The 21,560-nt window shown below is 42.8% G+C and overlaps 1 protein-coding gene across 1 annotated transcript; it reads left to right on the top strand.

Annotated features, from left to right (window-relative positions):
• The first annotated feature begins 9,221 nt into the window (after positions 1-9,221).
• On the top strand, positions 9,222-20,880 carry HAO2 (hydroxyacid oxidase 2). The gene is made up of 8 exons (XM_005523863.3): positions 9,222-9,313; positions 10,933-11,083; positions 11,860-12,011; positions 12,787-13,070; positions 13,449-13,664; positions 15,380-15,538; positions 17,218-17,287; positions 19,006-20,880. Exons 2-8 carry the CDS (start codon positions 10,953-10,955, stop codon positions 19,059-19,061), a joined length of 1,068 nt encoding a protein of 355 aa, XP_005523920.2. The 5' UTR covers positions 9,222-9,313; positions 10,933-10,952; the 3' UTR covers positions 19,062-20,880.
• The last annotated feature ends 680 nt before the right edge of the window (positions 20,881-21,560 follow it).

Below are 21,560 nucleotides of genomic sequence, written 5' to 3'. Positions count from 1 at the left end.
TTTATTTGCAGCTTATGTTTATAAGGAATGTTAATATTTCCATTTATTTAAAAATGCAAAGCAGAGGAGTTGGAAAGTCTAGTTGGAGAGGAGACATCTCAATGCCTTCTATTGCACACTTAGACCACGAAGGAGCTCTGAAGAGTCTGATAGCTAGAGGGCCTTTGATAATGGGTTGGTAAGGTAGAGATGACTCTTGCATGGCTTGTTTCTCCTGACCTGAGTGTAGCTGTGGTCTACCTTAGACTGGTCACTCAAAGGACTAATGACACCATATTGACAGTCTTTGACCCATTTCCCACAGCATTGTACTGCAGGAGCTGTTACAGATCCTTTCCAACCCAAACAATTCTAGGATTCTGTGTAAGAAAGAGGTATATGAAAACTGTTTTCCTGTTTTGGTCAAGGATACTCTTAGCTCCAGTGCAGATCCTTGTGCAGCTTCTCTAGAGACATCTGTTCTGAAAAATATTTATTGCTGCTCTCTATTTTCTTTATTTCAATTAATTTTTTTTCATGAACCTCCTTTTTATACATTGGCTATTTAGAGTACTTAGCAGGCTTTGGTGAGGCACATATCAAGGCAGATTCTGTCTGCAGGGCCATCTTTGACAATCTGCTGCTGAACCTTTCAGAGACATCCAAGGAAAGCTCTCAGAGAAGACTTCTCTTTACACAAAGATTTTGACTCACTTGAAGTATATTCTATTTCTTCACATGTGAAGAATGAATTCTCTACTGAATGCTAATGATTTGTCAACAGCAGAATTTGCCCTCTGACACAAGCATGCCCTGGTCTTCTGGAGTTGTGCTGTTCACATTTCTAGGTTTAAAAGATACTACGAAGCATAAGAACTGTGTTTCCCTGGATGTCCCCCAGGACCTTTTTTAAAGGTTGGCTTCATAAATGTCACCTTTCAGTCTCCAGATCCCAAAGAGGTTCCAAATGGAAGGCTGTGAATACTAATTGAGGGTTTCCATCCTTGATTTATGGTAGGTATCATCTGACTCCAGCAGCTTGTAATATTTCACTTTGTCTAATTGAAACAAAATCTCATCCACAATTACTTTGATTTCAGACATATCTTCTGCTTTTTCCCCCATATTAAAACTTCCCCTTTTCTTCCTAGTGGAAAGCACTGCAAAATGGCTTAATTGTCTTTGATTTTTGCCTAATCACTAACTGTCTGTGCAGAGCCCCTAGCAAGACTTTTCTCCAGACATTTTTGATGAAGTACTAGTTCTGATTTCTTTAGCTAGTTCTTCTCAAACTCTTTTAGGATTTTTGCGTTTAATCTGCCTGACAACACTATTCTTTTCATTTTATTGGTTTGGATACAATAGACATCTTTTTGGAAATTGCCTTTTTACTGCTAATAAACTTGCTTACTTGGCTGTTCATATGTGCTGGCCTCCTTCAATCCATTCTCCGGCCTTTCTCAATAGGTCATACGCAGCGGTGTTATGCTTCCAGTCTGGTGTTCTTCAGAAGTTTCCATGCTGTTTGCTAGGATTTCTCTTTGCTGACCTTTCTAGACTCTTTTTAACAAGCTCCCTCATCCCTGCATAGCTTTTCTTGAAGCAGAGGACAATGGCACTGGCGTATTTGGCCTGCAGTGCTCCAGTAGAGCTGGTGAAGCTGAGCCCTCTGTGGTCACTGTCACAGAGTGGAGCTTCCATTAGAAGGGCTAGAGCCGCAGAGCTGAGGACTGCCTTTGCTCCTGTGGGCTCAGACCAGATGCTCCATGGAATAATTGCTGACAGAGCCCCAAAATGTCATCTCTCTTTCATCTGCTGGTATGACATTTGTCAATCTACAGGAGGGCTGTCGAAGTCTCCCATTGCTACTGTTTTTCCTGCTTCTCTGGTTTCTTGCAGTGTATTGAATTCAAGGCATTTTTCTATCCTGAGTCAGTAGCATTATCTATCATAACAATAATCTTCCGTTTTAGGCCTCGAATTTCAACCAGTACAGACTTCATGTAACTTGAGATGGTGAACTTGTAAATTTGTTTTGATGATGAGCTTTCGATGAGGTGAAGCAATGCTCTGCCTCCTGCACAGCTTACCTCTGTATTTTATATCCTGTGTTTAGGGTCCCTTTTCTCCAGGTTTCCAACATGTATGGTTGATCAGTGTCTGCATTTTGGATCAAACATTCTGCTTCCCTGTGTCCTTTTCAAGATTTCAAATGTTATGTAGAAATGAGTGTACCACAACTTTGTTTCTTTTATTGGCACCTTGTATAAAATTCATTATGTTTGTTTTCCTTTGCCTGCTGGATTACTTGCATCTTCTGGATTGTGATTTTTCTTGAGGACTCAGAACTTTCCCATTTTTTACCTCATAAAGATATTTATGTTGGGCCTGGCCTTTCCCACACCTATCAGCTGGCTCCAGCTAACCAGGGTTTTCCAGCCTGTTGGGGTATATTTTAATTTCAAAATTGCTGTCTGAGGCCTTCACTTTTGCTAAGAATGTCTGAGAATGTTTTCAATTTGCTGCAAGACCAAGCAATATCATGAAAGAGACTTTGGATGTTTTCAAATCAGCTGGACTTGATGAAATTCCTGCTAGGATACTGGGAAGATTGTCTGAAGCAATGCCAGCACTATTAGCTGCTATCTTTGAGGAACTGTGAGGTACAGAAATAAATGTGTTGCCTCTCACATTTTTTTCAATACTGAGGGGGCAAGGGAAGCAATAGTTGAGCCTCCAGAAGTCAACTACAAGGTGAGTGGCAACCAGGGTGAATTTATTAAGAACAAGTCATACCAAACCAATCTAATATGTTCCTTTGATGGGTCTTGTGGCTAGGGAAGAACAGCAAAAATATTATTTTAACTTTAAAGAGGCTTTGAATATTGTCTCATATGACCTTCTAAGGAGCAAGCTAAGGAAATATTGTCTGTGTACAGTTTTCAGGAGTTGAGAGCAATATTGACTGAAATATATATATATATATCAAATAGGCCTTGATATTCAGACTTAACTTGGTGATTGAGATCTTTATTGCTAACTTTTTAATTAATCAAATAACACAGGAAAAACATAGCACAGAATATATTTGAAGGGTTTGAAATGACTTTAAATGATCTTGACGACCTGGAGAAATAAGCTTTAAAAACTAGCATGCAGTTTTGTGAGGAAAAAAACATCTTCTGCCTTTAGCTTTCAATCACCAGCTGTTCATGAGCTGGACAGCAGCATTGCAGGCAGGAATCTGGAGGTTGCAGTGTGTCCCAAGCTGAAAGCTTCATGCAAAGCTACTGCAAAACAAAGAAACCCCTCAGTGGATCATTGCCGCAGGTCAGTGGGCAAACAGGGTCACACTGCCTCAACTCAGCTGCTCCCCCACTCTCAGAGTCAGTGCCAGCCAGAAGAATGCCTCTGCAGTGGGCTGGTGGGGATTGGGGCAGCAGCCTCTGATCCCAAATTGTGGCCTCTTGAGAGCAAATTCTCTTTCAAGAGAGACCAAAGCTCTGCTGGGAGTCCAGACATTAGCAATAGTAGACAAACCAACTTGAAATACACCAGTGGAGGTTTGCTTTCCTGAAGGCATCAGTTCTGGTGTTCCAGAGCCCTAGGCTCAGCTTAAGCACTAGTTCAGTCTCAAGGGTAAAGGCAGCCTCTCATTTGTATTTTTGAGTCCACAGTGTCGTTTACGCTGAGATTCATGAAAATCTCCTTTATTTTCTGCCCTTCCACCACCACGAAATCTCAAGGCTGAGCTGGATCTTTCACGATAGAGATTGTTCTTGGCACTGTTGCTCAAAGGCATCCTTTATACCATATCAGTTTTCTCTGTCTCTTTTTCTCTGAGGTGACTTCCTGGATGCATTAGGGTGTCTCTGTCATGTATTTGGGATGGAGTCTTTTTATGTCTTCTGCCACCTCTCAACATTTTTAGCAAAAAATGAGAGTTCTTTGCTAGGTGGTTGATCTCTGAGATTTGAGACTTCTATTGCCCTTACCCTGACTCTTATCTGAGTTGAAGAAGAGATGAGATGAACAAAACTGTTTCCTTGCTTCATCTCAGGATGGAATGGCACATCTGAAGAAATAAGGAACATACTGCTGAGTAATGAACACAAAAATACTATCTATCATCACAGCTGAATAAACAGTAGTATTGGCAAAATCTGCCTCCTTTGTTCCATATGAGGGCCAGGAGAGGACTCAGCTGGAAGATCATGTCCAGTTCCTGGTGCTTTAATTAAGGGAGGATGTTGAACAGCTGGAGAGTCAGAGGACAGAACTGGGGATGACCAGAAGTCTAGAAAACATGGCTTATGATGAAAAGCCAGAGGAATTGGATAACTTGGTTTAGAAAAGAGACAATAGAGGGGTGGTCCATTGCTGAACTTTAAATATTTTAAAAATAGACATAAAGAGAAAGGGACTGAATCTTTTTGTGTCCATTATGGATGGAAAATAACCGAAATTACAGGAAGGGAGAGCCAGATGAAGCATCTGTAAATTTCCCTTGTATAGTCAATCAATGAAACTGGTTTTCTTTGGAGGAAGTGGCATCTCCATGAGTGGAAAGAGAGTAGCTAATTCTGAATTCAGGAACAGGAGTGGACTAGATGGCTTCTCTTCTCCAGCCTACTTTTCTATTCTTCTGTGAATGTTATCCAGTGGCTGATGAAGACTTAGTCCTCACTGATTCCCAAATGGAAGAGAGGGACCACTCCTACTGCAAGTAGAAGCTATCAGACATTTTCCAGCTGATAAAATGGAAGTGGGACATCAAGAGCAGAGCGCTCTTCGATGCAGATAGGGGCAGGTCCTTCTTGTTCCTATTTTTACTGTCCTCTGTGGACTTGAATGAGCTACTACTTTCACTGCCAGCACCACGGTACTTTAAAAACAAGGTGAAGAAGGAAGGCCACAGCTACAAAAGCCTAACTGGCCCAGCAGGCCAAAATAATCTAGCTAAACCTACATAAGGGTATACCATGATCAATGTCATATCCAGCTGCCTCTGACTCCGTGGCTTCAGGAGGGACAGCTGTCCATGGAAATCAAGGGGAAAACCCCAAGCTGAGTCATGTCTGAGCGCCTCTGCTGCTCCACCCTGTGTGAGCTCAATGTCTTCAGAGACAGCTTTGGCAGCAGCTGGTGAGAACCAAAGGGTTTTCTGGGAAACAGCTTCTGTAGACCTTCCTCTAGATGTACTTGCTCACCTCACACTTTACCCTTATTTTTCATAATTGCTATAAGTTGTACTTATTTATGGAGTTCTTTGCCTGACACTAGTCTTAGATATTTACCTGAGGGGTGCTGTATGTTTTTGTACTGAGAATATGCAATCACTGCCCTCCCTCCTTCAGCATTTCCCAGCAATAGTTCAATGGCTCTGCATCTGCTCTCTGAAATCCATTTTTTGATGTTTTGTTATGGTGTGCTCAGCCTGTGACTCTGCTTGCACACACGTTCCCTGCTACCTGCAGGTCATCATTCCTCACATGACCCAACTGGGTCTCCTACATCAAACACTGATGTGATCTTTCTTCACAGTCTATTGGACTTATCCAAGCATTGGTGGTGTCAGAGTTTACAGCTCCAGGTCTTTTATGAAGAGAGGTAAGCAGGGGAATAGTGCATTATCTCTCTTCAATGACACAAAGCACTTTGGATCTTCCTCATCTGAAGAAATACAATGGAACAGACTTCCATGGCAGGACACAGAAGCATGCTCCCGAGTTCTTCTGGGTTTTTTTGGGGGGGAGGGAAAGGAGGAATGAAAAAATAAATTGTAAGGATGAGATGAAAGAAAGGATACCACAAAAAATTCTGAAGAATGCCGAGCACAAGTTCTCTTCTGGTTTTTGGAGGCAGAGTTTTTTGCAGAAAGAACAGCCAAATGCTTGGTAGTCTCCTAGAACACTAGAAAAACGTGTCACAGGCTGTCCCCTTCTGCCTCTTTCCTAAATTTATCCCCTTCTCTTGATCCTTCTACCCCTCTAAAACCCTGCCATCCCAGGACATCTTTGCCTGCTTTGCTCTCACCTGCTCCGTCTCTGACTTTGTTGCCTCTGCATATCCCTCCCTGTGTGTTCCTGGATGCTGCCCTGTAGGTCCATTTTTGAGCCATTATTTTTCTCCTTTTCCTCCCCTTCAGTGCTGTTTAAGGCTGTATCCAACTCTGGGTGGAACAAGGTGAGGGAGAGGGGGGCACAGCCAGCTCTCTGCCCTCTGCTCATATTTGGGGCTGAGCTCCTGTGGCAGAAGCGTGCTCTGCACCAGGCAAGTCTTCAGCAAAGATAACATCTGGATTTCAGACAAGCCCTGCAGACCATGTGCAAGTGGAAAGCAGTGATTTACAGCTAGGTCAGATCTGACAGGATTTTCATATGGCCACCAAGTACAGGCTGATGTCTCCAGGGATCAACCCCCGCTAATTTCGAGCCCCTGCATGAAGCACTGAACTGCAGTGAAACCACTGTAAGATATTTTCAGCGTGGGCCAACCATATTTTGCACTAACCTCATTCTTGGAAGTCGCTGACCAACTTTCAGTGAAATGTTCCCAAAATAAAATTCAGCCCAACACAGAGAGCAAGGATGGAAAATTTCAGCCTAGGATGATTAAAATATGAAGTTAGAAGCAACCGAAAAACAGATCTTATATTCAAAACTGTTAGGCAACATTAAATATAAGATTTGTTGCCCTCTCCACCTGTAACAGAGGGATGGCTATTTAAGTATTCAATTTGGGAAAAACTTTCTTGCATGACTGACATGCAAGGAGAAAGCATTTTCCTTCTGAACGTGAGGCATATGCCCAAGAAAGACATCTGATAAGGAGAAGCAGTGGTGACTGTATGCAAACTGTTAAGTGATCTGAATTATTTACCTTGCTTGGAGTTCACCAGATTCTTCACCAAAGTGTTTTAAAGTCCCAGACTTAACTGAGCACTAGTGGATGCATCAGGGAGAGAGATGTCAGCTTGACCCACGGTGATTTGCCATCTGTGAAAAGCAAACAAATACAACCAACTGGAGGAAGGAGCATTGTGACTGTAATAGGAACTGAAGCACAGATTTACAGAGGATTTTTGTGTTTGGGCCCACGAGTCTTTGACTATTTTAGCATTGAAAAGTAAGCAGCTGCAAGAACCCAGCACAGATCTGTGCAAAAATCAAGCTTTGGCTGCTGGCTGCTTGACATTCTACCTGCAAGGGTGGACCAGATGTGTAATTATTTCATACGCTACTTTCTTTAGTTTTCAAAAGAAGACAGATAGGTTTCCAGCAAAGTTTTTAGAGGGTCTTGTTAAGGTTTTTCCTGTACTCCAATGAAAAGGCTTCAGGATGTAAAAAATTGTCCACTTTTTTCAAGTATATACAGGGGTTATAATAAAGGATATCTCTGTGGCAAATTTTGACTTCCTCAGATTACAGCTTCACAACTGAATCAGGAGGTTTACTGCTATCAGAGAAAACACCACTTTTGGAACAAGAAGTCACTGCTACTTTGAATTGAGTCCATTTCTGAAAGAAGAAAATACATCTAGATGCAAAGTACAGCCTCTTAAAAGCCACAGCATAAACACAGAGATTTTTCTCCTCTCCTGATCCAAAATACAGTAGTCACAGACTATTTTTAATTCATGTAAAATTATGATAATCATGAAAGCATAAACTTCATGGTTTGTTGAATTGGCTACAATGTGCATCCCTAAAGTAGGGAAGTACTGAGATCAGCATAATGAGAAATATGACAGAGGACCCTGCAGACAGCTTGTAGGCTGAAACAAAGATCAGCCCAGACCAGATGTAACTACATTTATTGCTGTGCTGTGCACCAGAAAATGTTAAAAATAAAGCACAGGGAGTGAAGATTTCCAAACATATTAGCAGACCTCTGGTGATGTGATCCTAGTGGTTTTAAGGCCATAGTGCCTTGAAGGCCAGCAAATACTGGGCTCTTTTTATTGCTTTTATTGCATAGATTGATATATGTGACCCAAACCTGACATCTAGTGGAGGAAGAACGAGGGCAGGATTTTCCTTGCCTTCCCAGGGATGCACTGGGCTGTGAGCACCCAGAGAGAGCACTTTGCTCTTCTCCTCTGAAGTGACCCGAAGGCCGTCCGCCGCACGGCTCGTCCTGGCCAGGGAAGCAAACCAAGGGGCTTGTGGGCACTCCAGCTGATTGTGCACACCTTGTCTACTTCATGACACCTGAATCCACAGCTATCCATGCCAGAAGCCAGCTCCACAGTGCTGTCAGCAGGTAATGAGCTCTGAAGGCTGAATTTAAAGAAGTTTCAAAAGACAGTAGTAGAGATGGCCATGTCTGGTTGAATTTGGGCAGGGTCTTGTGAATGCATCTAAGAGAAAGAATAGGTGATCACTACAGCTGCACAGATGGCATCACTGACTTACAATTTCTGCTGTCACAAATGTCAAGTCTGCACTCCTGGACCAGACCAGTCGGTTCAATGCTAGGTTATGAGGCTGCAGCTCTGATTAGATTCCAGCTTTTTCCCAGTGCAGTAGTTCATTCACTGCCCCACCTGGGCTGCTGGAGATGGGAGGTTAACAATACTTTGGGGAAGTTTCAACAAGTTTCTGCCTCGTCCTCTTCACCTGCCACCGTAATATCTCATTTCTCAGTTAGCAATAATCAAAACTTCAGGCTCTCATACTTGCATGGAAATGCTGAAGGCGTGAACCCTAATGGCTAAAAAAAGCCAAATGCCAAATAAAACTGTCCAGTGCTTATTTTTAATATCTTGCAAATTTAAATAAATATCTTAAATTTGTTAGTACCTCAGTCCTGATGAGAGCCCTTACAGGCCATTTAAAATGGCAGAAGACAAAGGGTGTTTTAGTTGTTTATACACTGCAGGAAGCAAAACACATCTCCCAGGTGCTAGTAAAGAGTCCAGGCTTTGTAGCTGGGAGTTGTAACTATTCATACTGTCTGTGAATCATCATTTGGGAGGATGAGGCAGAGATTTATTAAAACCTCTGACATACTGTTGCTTGCCTTACTGAATCCACAGCCATCAGTCACTGCCAAAGAGCTCAGCTACAGGGCTCTGTCCCAAGCAATCGCAACACTGATGAGGTGATGCATGGTTTTAGAAGGGATTTTTAATCTCCTGATAGCAAAACAAAGTTAGTGTTATACAAACAGTACAAAGTTTACCACAGGATTGAGCTTTAATCTCTGGTGGTTGCTTATTGACTGCAGAAGAAGCAGAAGCTACTCAGTGAAAAGACTTCCTCAAAATCCTGTTTGCAGGCAAACTTGAAGGAGAAGCTCTCACCCCCTGCAGCTTTCCCTGAAACCCAAAGTAAGTCTAAACTGAGGTCTGAATTGGAAGACAGGACTAGATCTGGGTTGTTTAAAATTCCTCTTTATTCTGACGCAAGAAGATTTGGTTTATCTTATTGTGCTTGATAATTCTGACCTTTCTAAAAGTTAGAAAAGCAGAAGTTGTGATAGATGGTTTAAAGAATGTCAGTGTATATACGAAGACTTGTGCTATCAGCACAATTCTTGAAGTCAGAGAAAGCAGGCGTGGGATACTTGCACGCCCTGCTACCTAATGCCTGGAGGAGCAGATGGAACAATACAGAAGAAATCAGTTGCATTTCCTCTTCCTCTTCCAATGAGTTCCTCATCTTGGGCTCTTTACTAGTAGAGAATTGTGAGTCCTAATTTTCAAATGCAGTACAGGTACTTCAGTCAGTGAGAAGCAGTTTGACAGGTTGTTTCTGTGTACATAACCTGCATGTTTATCTGTGCCAAAAGTGACCAACATGGGACATATGGGGCTGATTTTGGAGAAGCTTGAGACCCTTTCTAATCTGCTGTGGGAGGTTAATCCTGAAAATTAGGATATTTACTTCTTCCTGTACACTTTTTTAGAGAAGTCAGACTGAGTCACAGCTGTTTTAAAATTTCATGTTTCCACATACCTATTTTAATCAGGACTGCAGAAGTAATTGCAACAAACAATTTAGAAAATTGACTTTGTCTGTGTTTTGTACATGTTTCTGCACACACGGGCTTGGTTTGCTAAAACATCAATTTGCATAGCTTTCAGTTCTTGCTACTTCAAAAGTATGTAAGTGCAGGCATTTTCTGGGCAGCACTTATGTTGGTTTGATTAGACATCTGGGTCACACCACTTCCATTCCCTGAAAGGCTGAGTTAGTTCTCAGAAACATGTTTCATATTGTGGAATTTGTTTTTCTCCAGTGTTTTCTCATGATTTGTCCAAATTCTGTATGTTCCTTTTATGGTATATATCAGTGCTCCAGCATGTAATGCAAACACCAAGAAGATATTTGTTACAGAAGAGAAAGGAAGATCTGTAGAAAATGCTTTGTTTTTGCTACAGCACTGGCCTTGACAGAGACTTGCTCTCAGGGTCTGGACATAGTTTTACAGTGTGTTCATGCTGGAGCAGGTTAGATGCAGAATCTGTATTTACTGGTTTCCAGATTTCATGATCTTGAATTCTGTCACTGGGCTCCATAACTAATTGTTCAGTCATGGAGTCGTCCTTAGGGGTAATCTAACAAATGATGTTCTGGGACAACCCTTGAGCAGAATTAGTGTAACAAATAACACAGCCTGTTTTAAGATGGAACTTATGACCAAATTACACAATTGAAATAGCAGAGGATCTAAAATGTTCTCTTCAGGCTGCTGTTTAAAACACAATGAAGAGAGGCACAGAGATCCAAGCTTCCTCCTACTCTTATGGCTGCATCTGCAAGTTTTCCTCATACTGGGGTAGAGGATTCATAGACCAATGTGCAAGGTAGACTGAGACAACTATCAGCAGCTCTTCTGTAAAACAGATGGCTCCAAGTTTTGCATTCAGTGACATTAGAGCCAATGGAAGGGAGAATGAACAGTTCAGGGATCTAATTTCTGCTCCATGTTATTCTTCTCTTCAAGGTTCCCTACACTCTTCAGCAATGGCTATGGTGTGTCTTTCTGACTTCGAAGCTTATGCTAAGAAGTATTTACCCAAGATTGCTTGGGATTATTTTGCAGCTGGAGCAGATGACTGTACCACACGAGATGAGAACATCCTGGCATATAAAAGGTAATGTGAGAGGGAAATGAAGGGGGTTGTACCGGGATCATTCAAACTGGTTTTATGCAAGTGTTTGGACTTGACAAGCAAGGGCACCTAAAACCTTGTCCTTTCCAGGGGGGGTCCCCAAGCTAAATGCAAAACCTGAGCGACATGGGCTGTATGCTCTGGTACCAGACTGAGTATGGCATGGGTTGTATGAGGCTTCAGGGATGCTGAGGGTACAGGCAGGTGCTAGGGCTGGGTAGGGTACAGGGTGCTGTGGTGTGTGTGGCATTACAGGAAAGGGCATGAGTAGCTCTAATAGAATGAGATGGAGCTCCTGGTGAACAGCAGGAAGCCTTTGTACAAGTAGGGTGGGATTTAGGGAAGGTGCTGCAAAGCCTGAGGGCAGGAACACTGTACAGGGAGGACAGACACACAAATGGTGGAGTGGAAGGACCCAGCCTGGCTGCAAGTAGAAGGAACCCAGGGGAGGACAGTGGGAGAACAAGACACAGTGAGCCTAGGTGGTAGATGCAGAAATTATGTACTGTGGCCGGTAAAGCAGGATTAATGCAAACTTGAAGTGACTGAACTGCTGGCTGAATTGACCTCTAAAAGCAAACAGAAAGGACAAAGAGCCTTTGCTATATTTTCATTTATTATAATTCTATTATTTGCTGTTTTCTTCATTGGCTCAGATTCCTGCTTTGCAATTGGTGAATGAAGACCTGGAACTTCCATGAAACGTCAGAAAACTCACTGAACATCTACTGTCCTGAAGGGTTTTCTTTGCCTTACAGAATTCGTTTCCGGCCACGTGTTCTGCGGGATGTATCTGTGATGGACATTAGGACTAAAATCCTGGGTTCTGAAATCAGCTTTCCTGTAGGAATTGCCCCTACAGGCTTCCACCAGCTAGCATGGCCTGATGGAGAGAAAAGCACAGCCAGAGGTACTCTTCTGCTCTGGTGCTATGTAGCAAAAAGGGGGTTGTAGAAAAGCCTCAAGAAGCTGTTAAGATGACCTGAAGTGTGACTGAGAAAAATCTTTGTTGGCTTGAGGGGGTAAACTCCATTCCCCCTTTCTGACACCCTGCATAGGAAGCTGTATAGATGGTGCTCTTCTTCTCCAGCTACAGCCTTACAAAATCAGCCCCATGGAGTCTGCTGCAAACTGAAAACAAGGGCAGTGGACACATTTCTGACTCATGCCAAAAACCACATAATGTTTTCAGTCCTGGGGGCTCTAGATGGGTTGTAAAAGTGGTGGATGGGGCTCAGACTGTGAATTCCTTGTTACTGGTTAAGAAATGTCTCCCTTGGAGAAAAAGATATCTCCTTTTCACAAATCCCATGGTGAGTTTGGAGACCTGACCCCTAGAAATGTTTTTTCCTCTGTGTACACTGAGTAGATTTAACAGTACATTCCTGAGAGGACTCAGTCATAAAGATAAAATTCATGTTTTTTCTAAAAACATAGCTGCAAAATGAAAGCACAGATCAGTTAATTACCTCTTCCTTTTCTGCTTTCTTAACCATGGGCTAACAAGAGTGCATGGTAAATACAGTCATTGCTAATCCCGGGGCGTAGCTGCCCTGTGTTTTGTAGGACGCTCTTGAAATCGGGGGTTGGGGTGGTCTCTGCAAACAGTGCATGGTTTTGTATCTGACATCTGGCAAGACCCTTCAAATGCCTTTGTTTCTGATTCCTTTCCAATGCCTCCCAAGCGGCCAGGGCAATGAACACCTGCTACATTGCCAGCACCTACTCCACCTGCACGCTGGAGGAGATCTCCGCGGCCGCGCCCGGCGGGCTCCGCTGGTTCCAGCTCTACATCCACCGCAACAGGGCAGCTTCCCAGCAGCTGGTCCAACGGGCGGAGGCCTTGGGCTTCCAGGGCCTCGTCCTCACCGCGGATCTGCCCTACACAGGCAAGAGACGCGACGATGTCCGCAATGGTTTCCGCCTTCCTCCCCACATGAAAGTGAAGAACTTGGAACGAGCCTTTGAGGTTTGTAAAATGAGCCTGTCCTTTCATTCCCTGCCCTGGCATGTACCACATGAGACAAAAACCACTGCGTAACTGCTGCCTTGGCATTTGCTCTGCCGGGGCGTATCTTCTCCCCTGCTGGTTCTGCAGCATCCTGGCTTGACCTCCTGCCAGGCTGGGTTCTGTCTTCAAAATCCCCATCCAGCTGCCCTAGAGACACTGATCTCCACCTCCATTGTAATTATTCTCCTCCAGAGACATGTGACATTTCTGGAGCTGATGAACGTGTCTGTTGGCAAGTTTGATCAATCTGTTCTAGGGCAAGGAAAGACACCAAGGGACCTGTGCATTGTTGCAGCTTGGATGAGTTTTCCTTTTGTTGTTTCATTCTGGCTGTAGGGAGATGACTGGTCTGAGTACGGACTGCCACCCAACAGCTTGGATCCTTCGGTCACATGGAATGACATCTACTGGCTGCGGAGCCTGACACGCCTGCCCATCATCATCAAAGGCATCTTGACAAGAGAAGATGCAGAGATGGCAGTGAGACATGGAGTTCAGGGAATTATTGTGTCCAATCATGGTGGAAGGCAACTGGATGAAGGACCTGCCACTGTAAGTGGGAAAATGGATGTCCCACATTTTCCCTGTTTACAGGTTTGATAACCTGGGTGTCTCTATGCCCAGGTTTGTGTGTACACTTCTGGTGTACCTGAGTTTGCCCAGTGGCCATGGATGTGTGCAGATGTACTTTAGCTTTGAACTGGTGAGCTCCATGCCTTGGCATGGGTAAACACACTGAAGTGTTTTTTCAGCTTCTTGAGAGGGTTCTGGAAGTACCACAGAAGCCACATAAGTGCAGATAAGCTACTGGCCTAAGTCAGGAAGAGTTCCTGCCCGTGTCTCCATCAGCTGGTGCAGCACACTCAAACTCTATACACTGCAGCAAAAAGAAAACAAAGCTCTGGAACCAAAATTGTACAAATGACAGCATAATGTATTCTCATTGTTCACATCTGTCAAAACATGCAAAACAACGCAGCTAGATTTAGTGAGAGGTCTGCTTGCGTATTTACAGGCTCAAGTCTAAATGGGAATTTATTGACTTACATGAGCCAGAAAAAGGATAACTTATCTGGAGAAAAATTCCCCTGCTTTTTAATTTGTAAAAAGAAATCATGCATTGTTTGGACATGTGTGTATTTCACTGGCTTAATTTGGCTTCTGTCAGTTTTTCCAATTGCTCTTATTTTACGGTTCTGCATTGCACAGTATCTTATGAACTTTCTTTTCTCAGTTTTCTTTTGTTAAATATAAATAGGTACCAGGGAATTCTCTTCTATTGTACATCAAGGCTGACAATAATGAATAAAAAAAAATTAATGAACTCAATGCTAAAGGCATAATAACAGAAATGGCATCCACATTAAACTGTTCTTCTGCCTTAGAAGTTGTTTTACATACACAGACAAGGCAGTAGGTACATAGTTGGGCTCTGCAATTCTTCTGGTGCCAAGCCTGCCTCTTGCTGAGCTAGTCCTAGAAAATTTCAGCCTGAAAGTTTTCAGTTTGAAATTCAGGAAAAAAAAATATTAAAAGAAGGCAAAAAGGTATAAGACACTGCAGAAAAGAGCCTTTTTTGATTTGCTCTGAAAGAGAGTTAATGATGTCCAGTGAAATGTCCTGCCCCTGGTTGTACTGCCTTAGGGGCCCGAGCCAGCATCTCTGTGTGGTGCTGCCCTGCAATGACATCTGAAGCTCTACTCCATGCTAAACTCTACAGAAAAGACCTTAGGGAATCAGGAGACCTAACCTGGAGGAAATAATTGACTGTACCACATAGCAAATGAAACCCTTCGAAGATGCTTTAGAGGGAGGCACTCAACAAGTGGTCACCAGGATTAAGTTGAAATGTGAGGTTAGGTAGCATGAGCAGTAGAAGTTTGATATCAGCCTTTTTGCAAACAGATGTATTATTCATCATTGTCTCAAATTAAAGTAAAATATTGATGACAATTATTCCCATTGAAATTTATATTTATAAACTTCCATAAATCTAGTGAAAATGTTACTTTTTCACTAATGAAAAGTGATATCAAAGAATACCAGTATAAGCAAAGCTCTGGAAAATGGCAGTATCTGGAAAGCAGAACAGGCAGCTGTACATTATTCTGCAGCTCCTGGCACTGAGCTGTTTGTGATGCATCGTCACGTTTCATTTTGAGAAGGTATCCTACTAAAGCACTGCATCCCTGCCTGTCTCTTTGGAATATAGCCTTCTCTTGGAACCAAAAGCTGCCCTCAAGGTGAGACTGGCTTCTTTTTTTCAGATTGATGCTTTGGTTGAGGTTGTGGAGGCAGTCCGAGGCAGAGTTGAAGTTTACGTAGATGGTGGAATACGAAAAGGAAGCGACGTGTTAAAAGCGCTGGCACTGGGAGCAAAATGTGTCTTTATTGGAAGGCCAGCTTTATGGGGCCTGGCTTACAAGGTGAGTAAGGAGCTCTGAGTTCATATGCCTGCTTCTCACACTCTCCAGAAGTCCTGCAACTGAAGTCACAGAGTTTTCACTAGTGGAGACTTATTTTTAAATTTTATTTTGCTGAATTTGAAGTGGAATAACCCCAAATTGAATGAAACCCTGACATTTCCTCTGATTTTAAAAAACACTGAATTTCACAATTTCCTGGGATTTTGAAGGTGATAGCATTGTTTCCTGGGATCTGATTTCTTGTTGTTGCAGTTTGGTGCTAAAATACTTTAGGACTCAGGATCATCAGTGCTTTTGAAAATTTGAGCTAGGCTTATTTGCCAGAAAGATGAGTCTGACAATTTAATTTTCTTTCAGCAAATACTTGGGAACAATGTATGGTTTTGGTAGAACAGACTCACAGCAGTGCTCTGAATTCTTCAGATATAAATACAGAACTCCATCCCACGGATGGCTGAAACATTTTGACAAGGCTGAGCAAAACAGTGTCCTGGAGGTACCTGGGCTTTCCACTGCTATTTCAGTTCCAGCTTTGCTGCTTCTCAACCCTGGGCATATTTCTATGATCCAGAGTCATGAATTAAACCTCTGATGCAGGAGGTAAACTTAAGATAACTAAAATTAAAATATAATTATACCAGTTGGGGTTTCTTGCTAATTTTTTTTTTTCTTTTTACATTCTGGATGAAATATTTAAAAACTTTTCTCTAGAAGAAAAGATACTTTCCTTAATGGTCTAGACACATTTACTTTCTCTTAAATGGCACTCTTGTCCAGTGGTGTAATTGCTGTGGGTTCCAGTAGCAAGGCTTTGAGAAAGAAATCACCTGAATCTCCTGAAAAAACCTGCAAAAATTGGCAGTACTGCTTCTTTTGCCAGTAAACATCAAAAAAGGGCCTAAGATGAAAAAGATGCTCCTGCTAGTTGCCTGCACTTTTTCCACAATGGAAACAGAAAGGAGATGGGCTTTTGGGGGGTTTAATTGTGCTTTGGTATTATATTCCATAGAGTATTCCTAAAGATGTACCTCAGTAGCATTACCAAAGTATACAACAGAGGAAGGACATAAACAAGTGCTAACATTGTCTGCACCCAAAGCATTCATTATTGCAAGACATAAAAAGAAAACTAAATAGAAAAAAAAATTTAATCCTCCAGTATTTTATACTGGATCAAAAGATCAAAATAGAAGATCGAAATCTTCTATACATTATATTGGCTTTTGAGCTTCTTGGTGTCACACAGATAAAAACACATAGTCTATTGTTTTTAAAGATTCAGTCCAGTATTTGAGTAAACTACAGTTTCTGAAGTGGTAACATATGTAAAGCTCTCATTACTTCATTAAAACCTGTCAGCATTGACATTTTAAATAGCAAGCCCATTGGCGGGGGAAAACTGAAAGCTAAAAAAAAAACAAACCGTCTACAAAATGTCAGAAGTGAAAAACAGCTTTGTTTTCTTTCCCTGTTCAGTTGTATCCCAAAAGGAAAAGCATCTAAATTAATCTGAGATGAACTGAGCACATCCATCATATCATTTTAATCATTCATCTCCATGAGAGACTGGAATTGGCATGGATTTGAGGGACTATCCCAGATGTCAGGGTGCAGGCATCTTGCAGTACTGCTCTGTGCCAGAGCTCCTCTTCCCCTGACTGCTTTCTCTGTTGGTGCAGGGTGAAGAAGGTCTTCAGGATGTCTTGAGAATTCTGCAGGATGAGTTTCGCTTGTCTATGGCCTTAGCTGGTAAGGATTTTGTTTGTAATGGGTGTTGCAGATGTTTCTGCATGCAAGCCCTGTATGATCAGGAGTGTGATGGATGAGTCACAAAAAGGGAATCCACAGGAGCTGTGATGGTTCCAGTTGCTATACTTGAGATTACCTGCTTCCTGTGAAACAACTTGTCATTCCAGGTGTCACAGCAATGAAGATTTTATGGAGGGAGTAGGTTAGAGCAGCTTTGTGACCCAAGTAAAGATATGCAAAACTGCTAAGTACAGCCAAGCAAAACTTGGAATTTCTGTTCTCCTCGGACTGGCAGCATATGTGTTTCAGTATTTAATTATTATTTATCAAGGTAAAATGCAACTAATTTTTTTTTTCTGCATGAAGATTTCATTAAAAATGTATGCAGAATTTTTCTCTGTGTGTTAGAGAATAGTCTGTAGGTGATTACACATTTTAAAAGCCTTTCTGTCTTCTCCCAGCTTTTGCTCTCACTCTGAGTTTCTCGTTCCTGCTCGAGCTGTAGCTGCCCTTTTAGAACCCCTCACCAAACAGCAGATTTGCAGAGCCCAGTGCAAGCTCCAGTTTTACTCTTGAAAAAGAGGGCTGTGGGTGCTGGAACAGGCTCCCCAGGACAGTGGTCAAAGCACCAAGCCTGACAGAGTTCCAGAAGCATTTGGACAATGCTCTCAGAAACATGGTGTGATCTTTGGGGTGTCCTGTGCAGGGCCAGGAGTTGGACTTGATGATCCTTGTGGGCTCCTTCCAGAAGGATGCAGAATATTCTATATATTATGACATGTAGACCTCAAGTGGATAGCAACACTGACTGGGAGACTGGAACTGAAATGCCGCTGGCCATCGGGTGGTTTTATGGGTTACTTTTTTCAACCAGTAAAGATTCCTGGGGTTTTTCCCCAGCAGACTTCTACAGTTCTCTTCATGCAAAAGGGCACAGGATTCAGCAAGAGTGGCAGGTTGGGATCCTTTTGCTGAGGCTGTGCAATTCATTGAATCATACAATCTTTTAGGTTGGAAAAGACCTTTAGGATCATCAAGTCCAGCTGTTAATCCTGCACTTCCTATTCTGCCATGAAACCATGTCCTTTAGTGCCATATCTATGTGTCTTTTAAACACATCTAGAGCTGGTGGCTCAACCACTTCCTTGGCAGCCTATTCCAGTGCTTGATAACAATTTCTGTGAAGAAATTCTTCCTAATATCCAATGTAAACCTCACCTGAACAGAGGATTCAAGGTGCATCCTCAGCAGTGCCCAGTACAGGGGACAATCACTGGCCTGGTCCTGCTGCCCACACCAATGCTGGCACGGGCCAGGATGCCTGAATCACACCTGGGCACACAACTGGCTCATTTATGTTCAGCCAGCTGTCAACCAGCACAACCCATACTTGTCCAAATGAAATGGCAATGTAAATCTTCACCTCTGGCCATTTGGCACACAGCAACCCTTGTCTTTTCTCTGTGTTTTTCTGCTGACTTGACTGGATCAGATTGCACACTGCTCAGCTTGATATAAAAATAGTTTTTTCATGTTTCTAACTTTTCTTGTGGGGGGCTGAACCTCGAGGCTGAAGATGCCACTGAGGAGTGGAGAGATTGAAGTACCAATCTTTCCCAACCTGGCTTGTACAAGACTGTGTTTCAGAGCAGGGGGGCTTCCAAGCTTCATCCACATCATTCATCCTTTCTCTCTCACCAATGTTTCATTTATTGCAGGCTGTGCCAGTGTCTCAGAGATTGGCCAACACCTGGTTCAGTTCTCAAAGCTGTGATCAGCCTCCTGCCATGCTCACCAAACAGAGACACTTGAAGCTAAGGTTCCAACCAGAGTGAAGATGAAAAAGGAGATGCAATAAGTATCTGATAAGGCCTTCTGGAAACTTCTGAAGAGATTAGGAAAGGCTCTGTGTTAGCAAAGGCTGTGCTCTGCTTTTACTGAGACCAATGAATTCCTTAGCAGTTCGTGTAATTGTTACTTGCCTAAATACATTTGCTGTAAATTGGCTGTTCCACAGCATTACCTATGTTGGGTCTTCCTCCAAAGTTCTGCTACATTGGACAGCCAGACATGGAAAATCCTGTGCCTTGCTTTTTCCACTTGTCCTGCCAAGTCTCACTGCAGCCCAATCTGCACACCTCTCTTGCTCTGGGACAGTGTGTGTTGTGGCTGCTATCTTCCACAGATCTGCCTTCTCCTGGGTGTATTCATAGCAGACATAGAAACAGGATGAATCAGCTACCAGGCTCCCCAGCTACCCTTCGAAGGCGGGGGCAGTTCTCACACACTGCTCCTAAATGCAGTGAAGGAGTGGAGCAGAGCACCACTCATGGGGCAGAGCCAGCTCTCAGTGGTGCAAACCTCCTGCCTCACCCCACTTTGGAGCTGGCAGATATCCTGATACCCATTTCCCTGGCATGGGCAGGGGGAGCCACGCTACCTAAAGGTGACCTCTTGCAAAAAGCCTACTTTAAATCGGCCCAAAGGAGGCAGGAGGAAGAAGCTAACCCTGTTAGCTCACTGTGCAGACTTTAATTTCTCTCACAGATAACAGTGTCTGCAGTGATCTTCCAGAGGCCTTCACACGGAGGCCTGCCTCTGTTCCAGGGACAATGAACCTTGTGGGCAGACTGACAGCCGGCAGATAAGACTTGGGAATTGCACCACATAGCGTGCATTGATGGATTTCAAGGATGCACAAGAAGAGAATGAGACAACTGGGAATGCTCAGTCCTACGAAGGCTGAAGGCAAGGGGAGGGGAGATCACATCACTGCCTTTTACTACTCCTTTGGAGAAGATCCAGGACAACTTCTTGGATGTGTGCAGTAAAAGGGTGAAAGGCATTGGGCACAAGTTGCAATGAGGAGAATTCCAAGCAGAAATCAGTGGAGGAAGAAATCACCATGAGGGCAGTCAGACGCTGCAACACAGGGTTTGTGAAACCTCCATTTTTAGAGATATTCAGAGCTTGCCTGGGTAAGGTCCAGAGAAACCTCTCTGACGCTGCTGTGAGAAGAGGTTGGCACAGAGACTGACTTTAATCTGAATTGTAGGAGGATATCACAGAATCGTAAAATAAGAGCTGCACGTGAGATCTGTACCCTGCTGCTGCCGTGTCCAACTACATGGAGCTGCAGAGACAGCACATGCAACTCTGTGACAGGCTGCAAGAAAGCATTTTCTGAGTGAAAAACAAAGATATTTGTTGAGTGAAATTAAAGTGAGAAGTCTCAGGGTTCAATCAGGATGGGAGTCTATTTTTTAGAAGCCCAGTTTTTCCAAGACATTGAAAGTTTTCTATCATTTGGATTAGGCCTAAGCCAATGCATACCAAAGTTTCATGTCCACTGTCTGCACCCAGTTCTGCTTTAGGTACTCACTTGTTGCATCTCTGATACACATACAAGCAAGGTTACATGTTACAAAAAAACTCTCCTCAAAGACTGTAAACATGTAGATTAAGGACTAATCAAACCCTGCTGCTTCCCAGCATCCCTGGAGGATGGGACAAAGAATCAGTCTACTTACAAGGGTAGTTTATCTACAAAATGGATCCAAATATAAACATTTTTCTTTGGCATATGATGCAAATTTCTCCAGCCCTTAAATATATGAGTCATTCATCAATTTCAGCTGAGAAATAAAGTTCTTCCAAAAACTAAAGGAAAAAGGAGACTGAATGTTTGTTTCTAGTTAATTACTGAAATCATGTGCTGTCTAATATAGCAAAGACTACTACAAGAAGGCCTTTTTGATCTTGGAGATAATGTCAGAAATGTTTGCAGTCACCTTCTCCGTCCTACTGGAAGAATTTTGGTATTACTTAAATAGGAGATATTTTCTTTGTCAGGTTTGAGGACACAGAAACACTGAGACCTCTTAAGGTAGTTTCCTACATACCTTGATTGACGTGATTGAAGGGTCTTGCAACTCTTCTCCACTGTGAGAAGTTGTATTTATTCAGAGACCAGCACAGGGCAGTTGTCCAGAAGTTAATTATTTAAATATTTTTTTCCTTCTTGTCAATGTATAACTAGAAAAGAGGGAAATGTTTCCAGCATTCTACAGCAAAGTATCACATTGTGGAGGCTTCATTTGACAAAGAAGTCGAAGAGAAGGAAGACATCAACATAGTTAAAAAATGTCTGTGCCTTGACACAGAATGCATAGTTGGTAAACTTTTCAAATGCTGCTCAATTATGTTTTAGTCTGCAGCAACTCTTGCCTGTGCAACAGCTCTGGATTGCTCCTGGTGGTCGGGTGGACTTTGG

The sequence above is a fragment of the Pseudopodoces humilis genome, chromosome 2 (assembly GCF_049639895.1).
Source record: "Pseudopodoces humilis isolate 2021_Gansu_Grassland_sample_001 chromosome 2, ASM4963989v1, whole genome shotgun sequence".
NCBI lineage: Eukaryota > Metazoa > Chordata > Aves > Passeriformes > Paridae > Pseudopodoces > Pseudopodoces humilis.
This window is presented reverse-complemented; position numbering and strand designations above follow the sequence as displayed.